Genomic DNA, 20,339 nt, shown 5'->3' with positions numbered 1-20,339 from the left:
CATTAAACTGTAAAAAAAAAAAAAAGCTTTCAGATAATCTACTTAATCTATTACAAATAAGTCCTGCCTTTCTCTTTTGTTTCTAAATAAAGAACCAAGTCTTTAAATTGAAATTCAGGCATTTTAAAGCAGGTTTTTCACAGTACAATACTAAAAAAAAAAAGAGTTAATTTTCCTCTGGGAAGCTAGAGGATGTCTAACCATTTCTCAGCTTTCCCATTTTGTGCCTACGAATTCTAGTGCAAGAGAAAAAAATCTCTATTTTTAAGAGAGCCCTGGGGTTATAATTAAAAAAAAAACTTTATTTTTTTCATTTTTAATTGAAATTGAATAAACGCTTAAGGAGAAATTAGCAGTTGCCTCCATCCGAGACCTACTCGGGTTTATAACAGAATCAAAGCGTATATATATAAAAAAAAGTAAAACCTTTTAATACATCAAATATACGGAATTTTAATCTTTAAAGCGATACATTGTCTATTTTAGTACATGACGTAAACCTTACTTAACCCTTTTTACAGGGTGGACTTAAAAATTAAAAATAGTTAAGTGTTCCTTTTAAAGAACAAAATAAGGCAAATGAGGTTTTTGGAATAAATTGTTTTTGTTTTTGTTTTTCTTCCAGAATACATACAAAAAAATACCAATTCTCTTTCAAGGGTATACACCTTAAAAATAATTGCAATTTGAAATTATAACTGACAAATTGCGAGTTGTTTTTTTTTTAGTAACAAACATGCATGTAAATTTTCTGTTTCAATGAGACATTAAATAAGAACTTACAATACAATCATAGCAATTTTAAAGTAACATTAAAGAGAAGACCTCTATCTTTTTATTTATATTCTACAATGGGTGTTCACTTTTACCTATTGAGCTCAGTTAAGTAATGCACTTTATGATTCGTTGTCCCGCTTGAAGCTAACATAAATAAATACAGTGCTCATGGATCCAGTCCGCAAATGAACACTATTTTATAAAAAGTCAGATTTTTTTTTTTCTTTCCAACTTTTATAAAGTTTCAAGGGGCTCCCCCTCCCCGGTGGCGGCGAGGCGCGCGCGGCCCCGCGCTCACTGGTAGCCCAGGGCCGAGGCTGTGGTGAGTCTCTGCCCGTAGAGCGCGTACGGGGAGTAGTAGGGTCCCGTGGCGGCGGGCACGGGCACGGGCGCGCCGGGCGTGGGCAGCGGGCTCTTGGAGTAGGGGTGGTAGCGGCTGCCGAGTCCGAGCGCGTGGTGCGGGCTGCGCAGCGCCAGCGTGCCCGGGCTGCCCGGGGCGCCCGTCGTGGGGATGTGCATGTGGCACGCCATGGCCGCGGCCGCCGCGCTCGCCAGCGACGAGGAGCTGGGGTAGCTCGAGAGGAGTTTATCGGTGCCCGGGAAGGCAGTATGGGTCCGCAAGTGGCTAAGCAGCTCCTCCGAGGTGGCGAAGCGCTTGTCGCACGGTCCGTTGGCCGACACCCAGTTGCAGATGTGCGGCTGGGGGTCGTTGGGGAGCATGAAGCCGTAGGGGTACAAAGGGTGGCCGGCCAGAGAGGGCGGCGTGGCGCCGGTCAGCGAGGAGTGCACGCTGTGCAAGGGGTGCGTGGGGTAGACGAGGGGGTATCCGGACTTGAGGGCCTGGTCGTGGGCGCAGGAGGCGCCGGCGGCGCCGGCCAGGTGGCTGGCGCAGTGGTAGCTCAGGCAGTACGGGTCTCGGCACAGGCTCGCCGTCATCACGGAGGGCGGCGAGGCGCCCGCCAACGGGCTCGACCCCGCCGGCTTGCTGCAGCCCAGGCTGCCCGCGGCCGCCAGCTGCGCCCCCACGAGGCTCGACGACTTGGTGGGGTCCAGCGCCACGCCGTGCGGCAGGAACTGCGGCGGGTAGCCCGCGTAGGCGCCCGCCAGCGTCCCCGGGTAGCTCATGCCCGCCGGGGGCAGGGGAAAGACCGTCTGGCCCGGCTTGTAAGGGGAGACGGGGGCCACGAGGCCGGAGCCCAGGACGGAGGCTGAGGAGGTGGCGGTGGTGCTGCTGCACGAGGAGGCGGAGTCCGACGCGATGGGCTTGGAGCCCGGCGTGCTCTCCTGGTGCTGATTGACCTCCACGTTAATCCCGGCACAGCTCACGCTAATCCGGCTGTGGCTGATGCTGGTGGTGCCCGGGCCTCCCTCCGAGCCGGAGCTGCCGCCCTTCCCGCAGCCCTCCGCGTCCTTCTTGTCCTCGGTGCCCTTGCCCTCGGCCGGCAGTAGCCCCGGCGAGCAGGCGGAGGCGCTCGAGTTGGGGCTGCCTGTCCTTGGGGTGAACGGCTGGCAGGTGGCGCTCGGCACCCGGAATCCCGACTTCTCCCCGGCCGCGACCCCCGCGGCGGGGGCGCCCGCGCAGCCCGCGGCCCCCGGCTCCTTCTTCTCGGCGCCCGGCTTGGAGTACGGCTTGAAGCTCGACTTGTCCTCCACGCCGATGTCGCTGAGCTTCAACGGGCCCGACTTGGAGTCCTTGTCCCCTCCGGAGCCATTGGAGGTGACCGAAGAGAGTTTCGAGGAAGGGGACGGGTCCGGCTTCCCTATCTGCGAGCAAGTTTGCGCCAAAAGGGCCAAGGGGCTCTTCTTCGCATCCAGCTGTGGAAACCACAAGGACATACAAAGGCAGAGATTTAATCGGGGGTCTAGGCGCGGCCCCTCAGCACACATACACAGGACATTTGCCCGTACGTTTTTCACAGAGAACAGCCTGGAAGTGAGGAACAATTTCGACCGCATTCATCACTCTTGACAGCCCCCTCCCTTGCATGCACCATTTTCCACAAAGCCTCATTTAAAGCGGGCTGGAGATTTCCATGTCCCGGCGCCGCTCCGCGGCTGCGGCGCCCGCGCAGCGCAGAGCTCCGCGCCTCGACCTTCATCCCCCTCCTCGCCCCGGACACGAGTGGGCTGCGGTGGCGGCGCTTCTGCGCCTCGGGCGCCGGCACCGCCTGCGGCAGGGCCCGAGCGGGCCGCGCTGCGCGGGGGAGCCGCGGCCGCGCGGGACTCGCTCCCTGCTGCGGACACACCCTGCCCGCCGCGCGTCCCGGCAGCGCCAGCGACCCGCAGCCTCGGCGGGGCGAGAAAAATCAATACACAGGGGCCCAGAGGGCCCCCCGAGTGTGGAAGTGAGTCGGTACTTGAAAGGGAGCGGCTGGGGAGCGAAGTGTTCATCCTGCCGCACCCACGGCTGAGTCTGCCGCCCCCCCCGCCCTGCGCTCCCTGCAAACGCAGGGCTCTTCGGCGCTCCGAGCACTGCCTGGTTGCACGCCCGGATCGAGAATCCGGAGCGGGCCGTTTCCTTCCACACAGCCCTCCCTCCAAAAAAAAAAAAAAAAAAAGTTAATTTAATTAGGATTTATAAATTAGCGAAGTAAATGTGGAAGCAGTAACCGCGAGCGGTTCCTCACACCAAGTACAGATAGAAAGCCGCCTGTTCGGCGGCGCGAACGCCTCTCAAGGCGCAGGGGAGCGCCGCGGGAGCCGGCGGAGCCGCCATGCGGGCGCCTCGGCGGGGCGGCTCTTACCTCAATGGGGCTGACGGGCGTGGAAGGCAAAGGCTGCAGGTACTCGGGGTGTAAAATGTGTCCAGTCCGCGCCGTGAGCATTTTCAAGACTTTGATGGGAAGGCGGTTGGCTTGGCGTAGCGGGTCCGAGGGGGGCACGGCGTGGAAGCAGGGTTTGCCGCTGCTGCCGCTACTCCCGAGCGGCCCGGCGAGGTCGGCGGCGCTGCGGCTGCGGCGGGGGCTGCCTCCGGGCTCGCCGAGGCTGCTGCTGCTGCTGCGCTTACTACTTCTTATAGCAGAAAGCGAGGGCGATGTGATCATGACCCAAAGCCTCGCATGAAAACTGGGGCAAGTCGCGCCACTCGCACTCGGAAACGCTCGTTCGCTGCCTGCGGTGAGCAGGGAGAAGAACCGCGCGCCCCCCGCGCAGCAAAACAAACATAAAATGTCTCGCGGCGCGCGGGCGGGGAGGGGGAGGGAAAGGGGGGGTCTGGCCGGAGAGGAAGAGGAGGGAAAAAAAAAAAAAAAAAAAAAAAAAGCCGAGTAATCCTTGGGCTGCGCCGGGGGGGGGGGGCGGGGGTGCGGGCGGGTGCCCCGCGCTGCCGCCGCTCGGCTCCGCTCGCAGGCGCGGGCGCTGCGCTGCGCTGCGCTCGCCGCCGCCGCCGCTCAGGCGCGATGCGAGCCGCTGCCCGTCCAGCCCGCGATCTGGCGGAGAAACTCACTTCAAAAGCAGCTGCATTAGTGTGAGATTAAAGCCTTTGCCGCCTTCCAATCAAATGGGACCCCGAGGTGATTGGAGGGTCAAGGGGATGTGACGTTCCCTTTTCTGGGGCTTTTTTTTTTTCCCTCTGTTTTTAATGGGCTCTCGCTCTTCTTTTTTTTTTTTTTTTTTTTCCTTCCCTTTCTCGTCCGCCTTCCCTCTCCCCTCCCCTCCTTCCTTGTTTTCGCTCCTAGCACGGGCTGGGCGTTAATTCTGTGTTTCACATCACGCGCTGCGCCGGATTTCTCCTCGCGCAGCCAGCGCGGCTGCCGGGGCGCCCGCGGAGCTCCGCGCCTTACAGGATGGCGGGGGGCGGGGGATCGGGGACGCGACACGGGACCCGCTGCCCCTTCCGCACGGCCCCACCGCGACCGCGTGCGGTCCGCGGAGAGCGGTGCGCCTGCCCCTCGGGACTCTCCCAGGGGGACGGGGACTGCGCTCCGCGCCTCTCCGCGGAGGTGGCGCGGGCAGCTTTCCGCGCCTCCCGCTTCACAAAAGGGAGGCTGGTTTGGACGTGAAACTGCAGAGCGCCGCCCTGCGCGTCGCCGCCCGCGCGGCTGCGGCGGCGCGGGGCGCGCGGCGGGATTGGGGCAGGCGCGCGTCACATGCGGGCCGAGTCACGCAGCGGCCGCGCCGCGCGCGCGGGGCTCCCGCCCCTCGTCACTGTCACCGCGCCCCGACCGCAATCAATCAGTTATTTGTCAGCCCCTGTCAATCCGCCCTTGATTTATGTCAGCTTTTGTTGCTGATTACAAGCCTGGTGTGACTTGAAGGGGGAGAGAGGGAGCAGGAGGAAGGAAAACAGAGCGCGAGGCTGAGAGACGGGCTCCTTTGAAAAGAGAGCTGCTCAGTTTAAGGAATAAATCGCTCTCGGAGCGAGCCCCGTTCGCGCCAGCTCGGGGAGAGGCGCAGGCGCCGCGGAGCCGCGTGCGCCCGGGCCGGCCGTCTCTGGGCTCCTCTCGCGCTCCTCGTTCCCGGCTATTAGAGGCTGCGCAGGCGGTAGGCTCGGGAGGGCCGCCCGGAGCCTCGGGCGGGACGGGGCGCAGAGCCGCCAGGACCCTGCTCGGGCCGTTCGCGCGTGGGCTCGCCCTCGGTGCGCTCGCGTGGCTCCAGCGAGGCCGTCCCGGCCGCCTCGCGGATACGCGGCCGCTCCGCACGCCGGCGTTCGCGGCCCTGCGCTGCCGAGGCGTCTTCGGCTCCGCCGTCTTCCTCGCAGCGAGCTCGCCCCGGAGCGGCACGCGGGGCTGGCGCAGCGCCCCGCGGCTCTCCCCGGCCCTGCTCCGCTCCCCGGATTGCCTTTTTCTTCTCTCTTTGTACTTCCCATCTCGCTCTCCCCCACCTCCTCATCCCATAACATTTTTTCACAGGCAAAATGTGTTAATCAATCTTTTACTTTTGTTTCCGGATCTGACATGGTGGCCCACACAATCTACAACATTAACAAAAAGGTCACTTAGAGATAAAACACGTTTGACAAGTGAAGAACAAGGCAAGTGCTTTAGGGGTCGCGTCCAATTCCTGACCTGGACTCCAACCAGAACAGGCGCTGATCCTGGAAGGGGTGGGCGAGAGGAAGGACTTTCACTTTCTTATGTTTATATCTGCTGAACCAAGTCCGTTTTTTCTTCTTTTTCATTTTCCCCTTTTTTTCCCTCTCTCCTCCCTTGAAACGCCGATCTCTCCCCAGTGCTCCAGTAGATGTTTCAGATAGCCCTTAATGTTCTTCTCTTTTTCCTAGGTAGACATACTCTTTTCCCAAGGTCTCTTTCCCCCACGCCGTAAATCGGTGTATTTTAAATCACATAAGTGTATTTAATATCTTTTAGCAAAGCTACTCCGCTCTTTTTTTTTCCAGTGTGTGCAGAGCGAGTGAATATAAATAACTCCCCCAGTTTCTATAAGGCAAAAGTTAATTTTAACAAATTCTTTAATTTCTTTCTCTTTTTATTTTGTAAAAATAAACGGCTTTCCGCGACAGCTTCTCAATGGAAAGTCATAAACGTACTTTAATTTTGCAATCACCGCGGTCATTTTATGAGACCCTGAAAATGAAATGGTGGAGGGGGATAGAAAAGGAAGTCTTGCATTAAAAAAGAAAAGAAAAGAAAAAAAAGATACTGCAATAGGACTGACAAGACCCACAACTTGCCCTTAAGGAGCTCCCCCCCTTCCTTTATAAAGAGTGGAAGTGACTTGAATCTGCCCCAGGTTTTCCCCCAGTTCTTTCTTTTGTTGTCAAGTCCAATTGATAAATGGAGTGCAGTAAAACTCTGGAAGAGAAGGAGAAAAAAAAAAAAAAAAAAAAAAGCTGAAACCTTCATTTGTGTTCATTTGCATTAAAGTGCTTGGAACAGCTGTTTTCCTTACAGGACCGGGGAGACTCCTATCTGTTTTCTCGTTGTATTTATCCTGCCTCCCAGGGTGAAAGACTAAAGATTAATTGTCTTAAGGTAAAGTCAGCTGTGGGAAGGCTCCCCCCTGCCCATTTTCCTTTCCGTCTCCTTCCTCGCGGAGGTAAGGGCAGCTTCGGGAGGGGGCTCTTTTACTTGTAAGCGGGGCAAGCAGAGGCGACAGCCGGTGCGTGTGTAAAACAGGCAGCGCCGCGACGGAGAAGCGGCGTGAAGAACAGGGGAACAGCGAGAATCGTGGGCCCTCGGGCTGAAGGCGACGGTAGTTTAATTAGTAACTTGAGAGGACAGCTTTTTTTTTCTCTCTTTCTTTGTTTCTTTTTTTTCCTCCCTCTCTCTCTCTCTTTTTTTCTTTCCATTGAGCCTTTAAAATGAGATTTAAATCGCACTCCGCGCTGTAAACTTTTTATGTAGAAGCTTGTAAAAAAAAATCAGCCCCAAGACATCCCCTGCCCCCCGAAGCAAAGGCGTTTCTCAGCCCACTCTGCTCTTAGCGCCCGCGGGAGGCGCCTCGCGGCGCGGCCCCCGCGCTAGGGACGGACACGCGTGGCGCGGGGTAGGGGCCCGTGCGGGGCGTTTGTTCTCGCCGCCGCGCGCGAGGCCACGGAGATGGGCTCCGTCCCGCGCGGCGCCTTCGCGGGAAGCCGCCCCTGTAGCCGCCGCCTCCGCTGCCGGCCCTTTGCCCGTGCCGCCCCGCTCAAGTTTGGGTGCCTGTTGTTTCTATCCGCCTTTGAAAAATCCTAGGGGTTCGGACCCGTCTTCCTCCTCTAACAAAGGAAAATTGCAACTTAAAGGAGAAAAAGGAGAGCAAAGGAGGAATTAATTAACAAGTGCCAGTCCACACTTTCCTTTACCTACCAGCTATTGGCAAGCATGTCAAGTCGATTTTATTTGCACACAATGGAAATGATTTATTTTCTCTTAAAAAGGAGTGGGCTGGCAGATATTTGAGGAGGAGAGGAGAGCGAGCGAGCGAGAGAGGAAAAAAAGTTTGAAAATGCCTTGAACTATTCACTGTCGAGATGGCTAATCAGTATTGAGGCTCGAGGGCACTCGGGCAGCTTTTCAATGCGGTTTTCCTTTCATCTCAAGCTGGATGGAGGCGCTCAATTAAAAGCCTATCAGTTTGTAAGTAAATCAACGCCTATCAAAGTTGTCACATCAAACAAAACGATTATTATTGCAGCCCGCCTCCCCTATTAATCTCCCTCTAAAATAATCCGCTTGACAGGTCAGGCCGGCGAGCTGCAAAGCCCGGCCAGGATCAGCCCGAAACGCGGACTCGCCGCGTTCCCTCGGGAGAGGCAGCGGCGCCAGCCCCGCGAGCTGCTCTCGCCATTCGAGTGTCACGTTTTGCAGATCGTGTCGGTAAAGGGCGCTCAGTCTTGTACATCGAACAGCAACAACCCTACAGGCCTGCTAGATTTTTTTTCCTCCCCCCTTTCTTCCCTGTCTTTTTAAAACAAGGTTAAGCTTTTAATTAGCAGAAGCAAAGTTGCTGACTTGCGTCTGTGCTGTATTTCTAGGCGTAACGCGTTTTAGCTACCTGTCTGTCTTGCGTGTCGATTCTGTTTTGCTTTGATAGTGCTTGCCTTTATTTACCTGCCCCAAGGCTTCTATAAAGATTTGCATTGCAGTAGATATTTGTAAACGATGCATGTCCAGCACTTTTTTTTTCTTCAGAAATAGTAATACTTCGCATTATGTATATATAAAAGATGGTTTATCAGAAATACCGCATCACGGATTTGTACATTTGGGAGATTTTAATTTTTATTATTATTTTTATTTTTTAATGCGAGGTTCCATGTGTGCGCAGATAGCAGCTGATCCAGCTGCACAGGTATCTCGCAGAGCAGGGGGTATTTCTTTCAGAATGTTATTAAAGCAAATATTTTGACTGCTTGCCAACAGAAACTAAGATTTCCAAAGCTCTCCTCTGTTTGCATAGTACTTGAAAATATTTACCCTGAAGATTGTAATTACGTTTCTAATATATATACAAGCAATATATATTTTACGCAGCATGAGATGTAGTTAATTGTCGTATAAGCAATGATAATTTTGGAGCCATTCTCAACATAGCAGTCACATTTAAATGAACATGAGTTTTACTCGTCAGTGAGATTTTGACTCAGCTACCAGCAAATTACTTTTCTGTTTGCTTACTGCTTTCGGAAATGCACCTCACAAATGTTTGCAAATGAGTTATTTATATATATTATATATATATATATATTCGACTTCTCTTTGTTACACTGAGAGCTAAGGAAGAGGTTAATGCACCTACCAAACGCTTTCTCTTTTAAGCCTCTGGATAGATTCTTCTATGGATGCTGTGAGTTTCGTATGAGTGTAAAGATTTTTATTTCTAGGTTCAAGTCCTTTTACTAACAGCTGCTTTCCAAAACTGTCATCTTTAACGTTGAACACTTTCTTTTCTTTCTTTTCTTTTTTTTTAATGCAAACACTTATTTTTATTTAAGTAAGCCCGAAGGTAACTTCGAGGCGAGAGGGAGGGAGGTGCCGAGCCTCACGAGCCCGAGGGCACGGGCAGGGCTTGGTGCGCTTCCTCTGAAGTGAATGGGGATTTTCTACCCATGCCGTGTTACTAAATGTATTGCGATTAAAATGATCAAGCGAAGGCATTTCCCAATGCATGCATACATACTTGAGCTGCTATTTGCTGTCTGGATTTTAAGTGTGGAGCAAAAAAAAAAGACTTTTCGCTTCTGTAACACCTTAGTGTGATCACTGAATCTCAGGCATCTTTGTGTTTATCTACCGCAGAAGCCTGGGGGCTAAGAGAGAAGGATACCAAGCGAGCACATGCTCGGTTTCAGAAATCCTTCGGCACTGAGCGAGGCGCACAAATGGAGGCGATCGCCACTTGGAGCCCAAACGCAGCCTGTTTATTGACAACTTTGTTATGGAAACTGTGCAGATGAGCCGCGTGCGTCTCAAACAGCGCTAGGAAATAGCGGCCTCTCAGCAAAGCGCGTCGCCCGGAGAGGCGCCCGTACCCCAGCCATAGCCTGAGGAACTGCCCCCGCGCGAGCCGTGACCCCGCGGGATCCGCAGGAGAGCGGCGCGTCCGGGGCGTCCTCCTCACACAGGGGCTGCGATCCCCGGAAAAGGGTAAAATAACCTCAACTTCGGCGTGTTTTTAGCCGCCCCTAATGATGCGTTTAGGTCTTCTCCAGTCCTCGCTGCTTTCATCCTTAGCTTCTTACATCCTCAAATTAATTCCACCTAAAGTACATTTTTCATTTTGTACTGTACTAGTGACGTGCAAATAATTTACATCAGCGTTCATCAGGACTGTCCTGAAGTGATGGATCATTTTGTTGAGTTGCAGTAAAAGTGCAGAATGATCTATAATGATGTAATATATACATTAAAAGGGTGTCTGGATGATCAGAGTTTTGCTAAAAATGTAAAAGGGCTTTTTGATTGATAACAGGGTTGCTGTTTTTCTGCAAAGGCTGTCATGGGCTGACACAATGCTTGAGTTATTAGGGCAGAGAAGGGCAACCATAAATTTCCAACGTCAGGCAAAAACTCTCTTTATTGTCTATATGATGGATGGGCCTCCGTACTAGACACCAAATACTTCGTATCACCCTTAAATGGGAACACATTTTTCGTGGCCATAATTCATGTTTTTTAAATAGAAAGTTTGAAATGCCTGCCTATATTTCACAATCCTGACATATTTATGAATCACTCCCTGCATGCAAATATAATTATTTAAAGCGCTGAGGTGACATATGGGTTAGAAATGTACCAAATGCTGTTAGCGGAGTGATTTTTTTTAATTCCCTAAATTGAACACCATGGAAAACTCTGCCTGTCTGTTCAGATCAATAAAGCCGAAGGTGAAGTTTCACTGATTCTGTCAGTGCCACATACAGATATTCGGTTTTGATTAGGTGCGGCTGACAAAAAGGGAGTCTTTCCGCAATTATCCTCAGGTTAATGAAAGAACCACTCATCTCTCTCCTGGCGCACGCACACGCGTCTGGGGGCGGCGGTTAATGAACGAGCTGCAGGTGCGTGTCACGGGGGCTATTTTCAGAGGGTGTTTGCGCTCCGGGGCTGCCGGCCAGCCCGGCCCAGGCCCAGCCCAGCCCGGCTCGGCTCGGCTCCCTCCCACCCCGCGGGCGCCGCCGCGCTCCGCGCTGCCCCGGCGGAGCTGCCGGTCCGTGCGCGGGGAGCTGCCGCCGCCGCCGCTGCGGGCGCCACCCCGGGCGGGCAGACCCGGCCGCCGCTTCCGCCGGGCCGGGCCGGGGCGGGGCGGCTCCGCCCGCCGCCTGCGCCCGCCCCCGGTGCCGCCTGCGCGGAGGGAGCGGAGCGGAGCGGAGCGGCGCGGCGGCCGAGGCGCGGGGAGTAGCGCGTCCCGCGGGACGAGCCCCGGCACCGCGCAGCCCCGCGCGCCATCCGCGCTCCTGCGCGGGCTGCGTGTGGACTGGGAGCTGCTACCTCTAGCTGTCCACCCCGTAGTAAATACCCTTAGTATTTATTTAAGTGAAGCTTATAATATTTTCGGCAGCGATGAGGTGATGTGTGCACCGACTTCACTTAGTATCCTGAATATTTTAATCCTGTGGATTCCTGGGTAAATGCTTGAAATGTTTGCAGGAGTCCAAACTTACCATAGCAAAGACTGACTCTTTGCCCATAAAATGTTAAATCAACCATGACCAGACTCATTTTCCCATGTCAGCTAAGGAGACTCTGTAAATCAACACATTAAGGCTTTGCTGGGTAGGAGCTGCTTGTGCTTCATGCGAAATGGCCCTGACAGCTGCTCTCCATGTGCCCCGAGTGTCAACCTCTGCTTGAACACAGGGCTGTCATGTGGCAGTGAGAAATCTCGCAGGTAGAGCCCCAAATCCCCGGGGATCGGGTACGGAGCAGCCCCAGCATTGGCACTGCAGAAGGAAAGAGCCAAGGCTGTCTTTCTTTGCAGGGTGATGATGTTTCAGAGCGGCACAGGTGTTTTGCAGTGCCCATCCCACCAGCTGGGGTCACTTAGATGAGCCCCTTCCTCCTGCCAGGGCCCAGTTATAAGTGTGGAGGCAGAGGTGCTTTGCAGGTAGTTAAGGCTTCCTAGAATCTCAAGGCAGAGATATGATAGCTCTGCCTCGAAAATGTGTGAGTGTTGGACAAATGCAGTTAGGAGGGAACAGCCATGGCCATAGGTGTACAGGAGCACTACAAAAAACTGTGAAAATGTCCATGTTCCTTCTTATGATCAAGAAACAGGAGAAAAAAATACATATGGAATCAGATTAGATTCAGGTATCAAGGTAGAGCTTTGTGCTGCATTTTATGAGAGGGGCCTCAGCCTAGAGAGATCATTATCCTGTGCTCCTTGCAGGATTGCCTCCCACTCAGGGAAGTGACCCAGCTGTGACCCAGGTGCTGAGCACTTGTGTGTAAGTTTAATTGTCAGCATTACATCACTTCAACTGGAATATCACCTCTGTGCTCACTGTTGTGCTATGTGGGCTGCTTGGGTGTAGAGAGAAGTGAAGGGAGTGAGGAAAACATGCAAAGTGTTAGGAAAAGTAAGTTTAGCTTCAGGATGTGCTCAGAGCTACTTGTACCCTGTGCTCTTATGGGACAAAATGAATGAGCTATTTGAGATCCATGAGGAAAAAGAAAGCTGTTCAAAAATGGAGAATTCTGTGAGGTTTCCAAAGGAAGAGGGTTACTCATGAGATGTTGGTGCAAGTTTCTGTGTGAAGAAGCCAGAAGGCAAAGGAGTGTCTGCTGCAGCACTTTGTGGTCGGTACTTTCAACAGCTGAAAATGGGGTGAGTTCAGTGTATTTACTTGTGTGGGTTTGCTGTTTGCTCTGGCAAGGTTCAGGGAATGGGAATATGAATTGTATGGAAATAAGCAAAAACTGAAAAAGTAAATTCAGGCTGTAAAAATTTCTCTGTGAGAATTCTCTGTCTCAAAGAAGATACATTTTTGAAGGGAACAAAACCCAGCCCTCTTGTGAAGGCTGCTTCTTCCCCCAAAGTTAAAGAATTTGTAGCAGACTAAGAACAGGAAAGGACTCAGCGTGAATCCTACATCTAACTGTAATTTTTATTTTTCCATAATTGAGCAGAGAGCTACCCTTCTTGTCTTTTCATTTTCATAAGAAACAGATTTTATTGCTCTGCTTCTTTCTGTATTTATAGTGTGTTCATATGCTGAATGGATGGCCGAGTAGGCTGAACCATATGAACATGACTCTCTTATTTTTCCTGACCAGCCTCATGCAGGTACTCTCCTCTCTGATGAATGTATTACCTTGAGTGTCAAGAGCAGAGATTAAAGGCAACAGGAGCTTGCTTGGTCAAGTTCACAAGTAAATAAGTGGTCTTTTCAAGAAAACTTTTAAAATAGTGGCCTGAGAAGAAAGGAGACTGAACAGATGTAGCAACTCATAAGGTCTAATGACAATTTTGACGTTAATACAGTGCAGCTTTATTGTATGGCTCTGTATCTGTAAAAGGGGAGTCCTGGTATTTAGTTATCAATTACAGAGAGATTTAATAGGGATAGTAAATGCTTTAATATATTACAGTGGCATAACAAAGCAAGAAGTTGGTTTCACTGTAGAAACACTGTGACATTATTCACTCCTCCTCACTGCGTAATAGCGTGGCCAAATCAAGAAGATCATCTCCTTGCTGGTTAGGGTGCCATGCTTTCTTGTCAGAATTAAATAGTGTCATTTTGTATGCCAGTGCTGTGCAAGCTTCATGTTTTACATTACTCACTGACCAGAAGCAAATGGGCTTGAAGATTTCTCATTCCTTCACTGATTCTCAAAATCATGAAATGGTATAATACAACATATGCGTGTATTGATGATATACTTACCTATAGTCCTTTGAAATAGTAGTCACAGCTTTCTATAATGCTTGAAATAGATGTTTTTGCTGTTTATCCTAGAGTTATACAATATGGTGGTTTTTATCTATGACCTTGAAATCCTGAATAATCTTCATGCTAGTAAGACAGAGGTACTAATGGTATTATTATTATATGGCTTTGGTAGGCTTGTTTGAATGTTATTAATATACAATGGTAAAATCAATTAGCAAAACACCACTTTAGAAATGTAATTTATTAACACTGTATAAGAGTATTCTTTGGTTGAATGGCTCCTGGACAGAGATAATATAATAGTGTTGTGGCTACTTCAGTTAGGGCATGCTGCTTCTCTCCTTGAGCTAAAAGGCAGAATTCTCTCAGTTACTTCCACACGAACAGAGTCGGACTGGGGTAAACAGGTGTCCATTGTTTTTTTTTCCCACATTTTTGTCATCATCTCCATGAGAAAAACAAATTTAAGTAGGATGCCTTCATATGTATTACAGGTTTTTAATATCTCAGCATGTTAATAAGAAAGAAGAATGGTTGGGCCTGAATTATACCGCCTGAGGAAAAAAGTAAACCTTACAACCCAATCTAAAATTCCTTGTGGATGCTTCAGTTTCCCTATGCCTATTGATAACCTTTCACAGCAGCTATTAATAATAATAAATAATATTAATAAACCAGAAGATGCTGCCATTTTTTTCCTTATTTATCATGAAAACTACATAGAATAAGTAAGCTTTTTTTTTCAAAAGAGTTTATTGCTGTTTATAATATCCATATAAACAACCACAGATCTTTAACAGGCTCTTTACAGTGGAGGTAAAAGCTGTTCTTGGCCACAACCAGCTGCCCTTTTTAATATGCTTCTTAAAATCATTTGTGCAGCAAGGACAATGAGAAGAAGTTGCCATGGGGGAAACCAGTTGACTTTGATTTTGGACCCGCCGAATTTTGTAATTTCTGTGATGTGAAAGGGGTGAAATCCCCTATTACATGCGTTAGTGAAGGGCAAGATTAGCCCAGGCTGGTTCTGGGTGAGCAAACTGCTATAACCAAGGGGAGTAGAGCTGGAAGGAAATACAGTCCTTTCCAGTGGCAGTATTGCAGTTCCATTTTTATATTTATTCTGGAGTAATGAAAGCAGTAATGTTTTTTACTATGAACAGTGAATAATTGTGGGATGCTGAGAACCCAACCCAGCACAGGATATGTTTGTATTTATATAACAGACACTGAAAAAAATAGTGTTACCTCTTGGAGTAGTGTTGGGCTAGAGATGGTTGGTGGCTCTTAAGCAGCTTGGCTGTATGTCTTTGGATAGCTCAAATACTTATCGGTAGTGCCCCTACCTCTTTCCTGAACGCCCTCCTATGCTTCCTTATGGACTTTTATGAGGCATTTCAAGAACAGAAAATATTCTGCCGTATCCACAAATTCATCCTGTTGCATGTCCTCAGTGTGGGCTCTACAATATTGATATGGATCTGCTGCACAGGGGACTTTCTCACTTTCTCAGCCACTGTGAGGCTGGGTGCGTTTCACCCATGTGGCATTAAGAGCTGAAATGGACTCCTGGAGTAAAAATAAAATAAAATTAAAAAACAGTTACAAAGATGTCAGATTGATGACACTGGACAGTGAAGTGTGGAAAGTCTTTCTCTGTATTGCCAGCATGATTAGAGAACAGTTCACTCATCTCCTCTGTGTTGATTTTTCAAGAGTACTGTAGATAGAAGGATTTTGTGCTCACTAAATTATCATGCAGATCACCTAGCAGCTACTGGGGCAACACATTTGATACAGACTTTGTTTGACTTGCAGACAAATAAGGTAGTGGCTACAGAGCCAATCTTTTGTTTTCTAAAGGTAAAGTTATTTAAAAATTTTACCTCTGTTCATATACTATGTTGCTGATCTTGATTCTTTGCAGTTACTGCCAAAGATTTTTAGTTCACCTTTAAGTGACAGGTTCAGATATGAACTTCTCTGCTTTTATCAGTTTAGGTCAAACTGTGCACCAAGTTATTTGGATTAAAAATACTCAGTCTTCCACCTGTCCACTCCATATAAAATAAAACTGCCTGAATAAATCTACCGTAATCTAATCTATGATATTCTGATACATACTGTATATTATCAACTTTAACATTTTAAAATATATAGTGAATATCTGCTATCACTGTTTAATACAAATAGTTCTGAATGATTATAAAAATATTTAATGCATAATGCATATCACTCAGGTATTATTGTCAGTAATGGATGAGGAATGACATTGGGGTAATTTATATAAGTAGACAAAAACATTTTGCGGTAGTTAGTGTTTTCAGGGTGTTAGTTGCTAATAATAACGTTTTGGTCATAATATCTTTTTAACATAATTTAAACTACTTTACTTAGGTAAATTGGTGAACTAACGAGTGCTTTTATTCCACTTGAAACACTGAAAATGCCTTGCATTATAGAAACACTTATAAAACAATTTAACTCTTTCGCTTGCTTCAAGTCGAACAGTAAAACATCTCTCTTGCTTACAGAGAGAGCTCCCCTCACCTCACCATGGGATTTGTGAGATGCTGAAGAGGTGGAGGAGAGCCCTAACGACACCCGGGTTTCGGTTACGATGGAGAGCCCCGAGGTGGCCAAGCTCTGCGGAGAGAGCAGCTGTGTCGTGTGAAGGAGCAGGTGTCGCTTAGGCCCCATGTCGGCTGCAGGTAGCGTGGATCTGTGGCCACAGAGTGTGGATCTGGTGCGACTGCTTGTGGTGGCGAGCGAGCCGTCAGGCCAGCAGAAAGCCTCCCTTCGCCTCCTGCCACGGCTCCGAGGTGGGCCGGGCCTAAAGGGTGTACCTGCCCCTTCAGGTTGCTTTGAGGCTCTGAGATGTTGTTGCCCCAAGTCATCCTCAGGCTCCTGCCTAGAACAGGCAATTTCCTTTCTGCTGGGAATGAGGTTGGGGTTGTTTGAGACAGCAGTTTACTTTGGTAACCACTCCATAGGGATAGTGCAGACCCATGCTGGTGTTCGTTTCCTCCAACCGCCCCCCCAGTGTATGCCAGTTATATCCAGGAGGCCTTGGAGGGTCCCATGTTTCCTCAGTGCTATTAGTACATGAAGCTGGGTGAGGAGAACAGGGCAGTTCTCAGGGAACATAGGCTGTATGGTAGTGGACAGGCAGGGAGGGAGGGGGCTATCGTAGCAACTTTGTATTCAAAGGTCAGAAGTGTTGCCAGTATCTTCTCCACATTTAGGGACTCCATGCTGCATGAAAGTCTTCATGGTAGAGGCTATGCAGGGATAGAAAACTGATGTTAAGGACTTCCTCTGTGCCAAACTGATTTTCCTCTTGGAATGAACTGGGGTTGCCAAACTCCTCAGGGTGATGGTCATCCTCTAAGGATCCAGTAATGGGTATCTGAAGCACAGGCAGCAGTGTCACAAATTAATGAAGTGATGCATTTGTTTATTCCTTTTACAGAGCGAACTGGTGAAGTCATGTTCGGCCTGGAGCTCTTCCTGCTGTTGACACACACGTACTCTGAGAATGGCTTGCGGCTAGAGATGGCAAGGAACAGTTGTGGATCCATAGTCTGCTCCAACCCCATTAAGTCAAACGCTGAAAAAAAGAAGAGCCAGAACAGAGGTAGGTTGCCTATGCAATTGTTATTCTGCCGGTTTAGTGCAGAGGAGGTGATGACACTCTCGATTATGACAGGACATGAATATCAAATGATACCACCTCAGAAACAGGGTGACCTTCCTGTCGTTTGCATATTAGAAATAGAATAGAAAATTAAAATAAAATGACTCTCTGATGGCACTAAACTGACAAGTTTGGTAGAATTAACTTGATAAGAAACTATACAGTAATGTTAATTGGATTTTTTCAAACTGTTTAAGAAGCTTAAAGTGGCCTGGACCTGTCCCAGGGTAGCCAGCTGAAGAAGCTCTTCAAGTGGTACAAAGTAGCTTCAGTTCTCTCCAATTACAGATACGTAATCTGGCATGGGAGGTGGGGAAAAAGTAAAAGGTCTTCAGTGCCCCAAACTTTTGGCCATGGAGTTTGCCTTGTGTTTTTATGATATTTTTCCATTCTAGAAGAGGAAAAAAAGGCTTTTAATTTTTTATTACATGTAGAGATTGAGATTCTTGGGTTTTATCCTAAAGAGCAATATTAGCAAGATTGCTAACCTTTAAAACTATCCTCAGTGTAACTAGCTGTAAAATTGGGATATTAATGCCTAATTGAGGTAGGTATAGCAGGGCTTAATTGATTTAATATATGTAAAATGTCATTAAATTTACAAAGGAATGACACTTTAGAAATGTTAAGTATTACTTTCATTATATTTTAAAATAACCAGTGTAAATAATACTAAGGCTAGATTATTATGAACAGTCTTACAAACACATTTACTTATAATCTTTGTGCTGGAAGACAAATCATAGTACTGTACAGTGAATATGATTTGAAACAGGCAGTAAAGGCAGAAGGGAATTAACATGCATTTCCATTCACTAAAAGGGAAAGAAGATGACTAATAAAATTTCCCTGTAGGTATAACTTTGAAAGTGTTATTTTCAGTTTCTCAGTTTATGGGTATTCTTGATGAAAATGGTTATATTCATGTAAGCAGTCAGTAAGCTTAAAACAGAATATCCAAAGTCTTCAGCGAACTTAACAAATCTTCTGTTTTGTCATTTATCTCTTAGTGGATGAATATTTTGTTCTTTGCCTTTATTCGGCTAATGAGAACAATTGTTATTTAGTACTATAAAATTGATACCCTCAAATTTTTCAGGTAACAAAATGTTTCAAATCTGTAGTTACAGATTTAACAATTTGTAAAGGTCTATGAGTAGTAATATTTTAAACTTCTTGAATATTTTTCTTTGCTTTGGTGTGAAGTCTTTTAAGTATTTTAAGTATCGAAGTATTTTTTAAAAAAAGTCTCTTTTAACCTCAGCTTTTTATTAAAAAACTCCCCAGCATTACCTTAACACGGTAGCGAATCTTTGTACCTGATCCAAATGTAGCATGGTTCACCTCACTGGTGTCACTCACATATGCTGGTGTGACCCTTAGTTAAAAATCCCACACCATACTGTGGTGTTTTTTTTTTTTTTTTTTCTCTTGACAAGGTAATGATATTGAAATATGCTGTACTGTCAACTTTGAAACTTAGGACCTTACACTATCAAAGGGTAACTTGTGCTGTCTCAGTTCTGATCTGGAGGCACATCCTGGGAGAGTTTGAAGTCGTTTTCCCCTGTGTCCATTCAATCGGCTTTTTTTTTTTTTTTTTTTTCTCCCCTCTGTCTCCTCTCTTTCAAATAGGCTAACTCTGGTATCTGTTCCTGTGCAGATTCCATTATATGGACATGTTTCCACTGCGACTGAAATGGTGGGTCCCTAATTGGCCGGTATATGTTATCCAGCACCAGGTTGTTACAGTAATTTTTGATCTTTAGTCAATTGATCTGGATTCCAGTAATAAACGTAAGCATGAAAAACTTTGTATTTTCAGTGATGGTAACTTGAGAGTGGTAATCATAAATGTGCAGTTTAGATTTGTCCTCTTGTGATTTTTGGAAACTGTCTCCAGTATGACAGCCAGAATATCAGAATATGAGAATATTTTCAGATACCCTTGTATATATGGAGTCAAAGTTGTACTTACAAAATTAAGGCAACAATTTCCTTAAGTTTGACATGTGTCTGGCTCTAATAATCTCTTCAGTATAAACAGGAAGTCTTTTCTTTTGTAGCCTGCATTTTCTTTTGTATTTCTAACCAAAAGACGACTTATGTAAGTATTTTTTGTTTTATGGACAGATGGTGTTGAGGGCTTGATGAAGAAAACATAACATTCAGCTTATGGAGCACCGTGCAGTCCTCAACGAAGGAAGTGTTACCTTGCCTCAGCTGCTTTTCTTCCTTTACCTTTCCACTTGGATATGTGAGGTATTCCCAGTTTGTCCCAAACCACACAATCTTCTGTCAGGGTAAAATCAGGCATAAAAATGCCTTCCAACATGTATTTTTAGTAGTATTAATAGGGAGGTCTATCCTATTTTGCAGTATTGTTAGCAATATAAGATGCAGATTCTGTCTCCTTGGGTTAATCAGGTGAATCTAGTTCTTTCTGCCAAAAGAAACAAACAAAAACAACAACAACAAAACCCCAAAAAAACAAAAACAAAAGCCCATCACCTCTGACTGCTCTGATGTTTCAGTGCAAATGAGAATTGCCAAGACAGAAACTAGAGAACAGGAGAGAGCAGCTCAGCTACAAGCACCTCTGGCCTCTGAAGCCACTTCCTTTGTTGTTTGATCTTTGTATTGAAGCATTTCCGGAAATAATTTTGTTTTCTCTGTGACTGTGTGATGGATAGCTCTGCCCCAGACATCGTGACAGAGACCTAGAACAAGAAAATACCTCACTGGACTTCTAAAGCCTCGAACCTACTGTTTTGAAGATTTGAGGGCGGGGGAGGAGGCGGAATTTGCAATGTCGATAGTCCTTGGTTAGACTTCATCCTAGCTTTACTCATTTTTTCCAGCTGTGATTGCTTTCCTGTGAGCAAGCAAGCTCTCAGGATGCCCAAGGATGCACAGGTGCTTCAGTGCTGCAATTTGCTTTCCCTGATAATGCAGGAAGCTGATGGGAATTCACATCTTGGTAATGGATTGGAGGCAAGCACCTTCAACTTGTGGCACTTCAACTTGTGGCAAGTCGGTCATCCAGGGCTTAAAAAAATCATCTGTGTGTTTCTGAAACATAAA

At 47.8% G+C, this 20,339-nt stretch overlaps 1 protein-coding gene across 1 annotated transcript; it reads right to left on the bottom strand.

Moving 5' to 3' along the window:
* Positions 1–281: 281 nt before the first annotated feature.
* ZNF503 (zinc finger protein 503) lies at positions 282–3,950 on the bottom strand. Its single transcript, XM_088526390.1, has 2 exons — positions 3,522–3,950; positions 282–2,592 (listed from the first exon to the last, which is right to left on the bottom strand). The coding sequence occupies exons 1-2, from the start codon at positions 3,819–3,821 to the stop codon at positions 1,072–1,074; spliced, it is 1,821 nt and encodes a 606-aa protein (XP_088382516.1). The 5' UTR covers positions 3,822–3,950; the 3' UTR covers positions 282–1,071.
* Positions 3,951–20,339: the final 16,389 nt, after the last annotated feature.

The sequence above is a fragment of the Tinamus guttatus genome, unplaced genomic scaffold, assembly GCF_059628265.1.
Source record: "Tinamus guttatus ecotype Peru unplaced genomic scaffold, ASM5962826v1 Tinamus_guttatus_pri_ptg000246l, whole genome shotgun sequence".
NCBI classification, from domain to species: domain Eukaryota; kingdom Metazoa; phylum Chordata; class Aves; order Tinamiformes; family Tinamidae; genus Tinamus; species Tinamus guttatus.
This window is presented reverse-complemented; position numbering and strand designations above follow the sequence as displayed.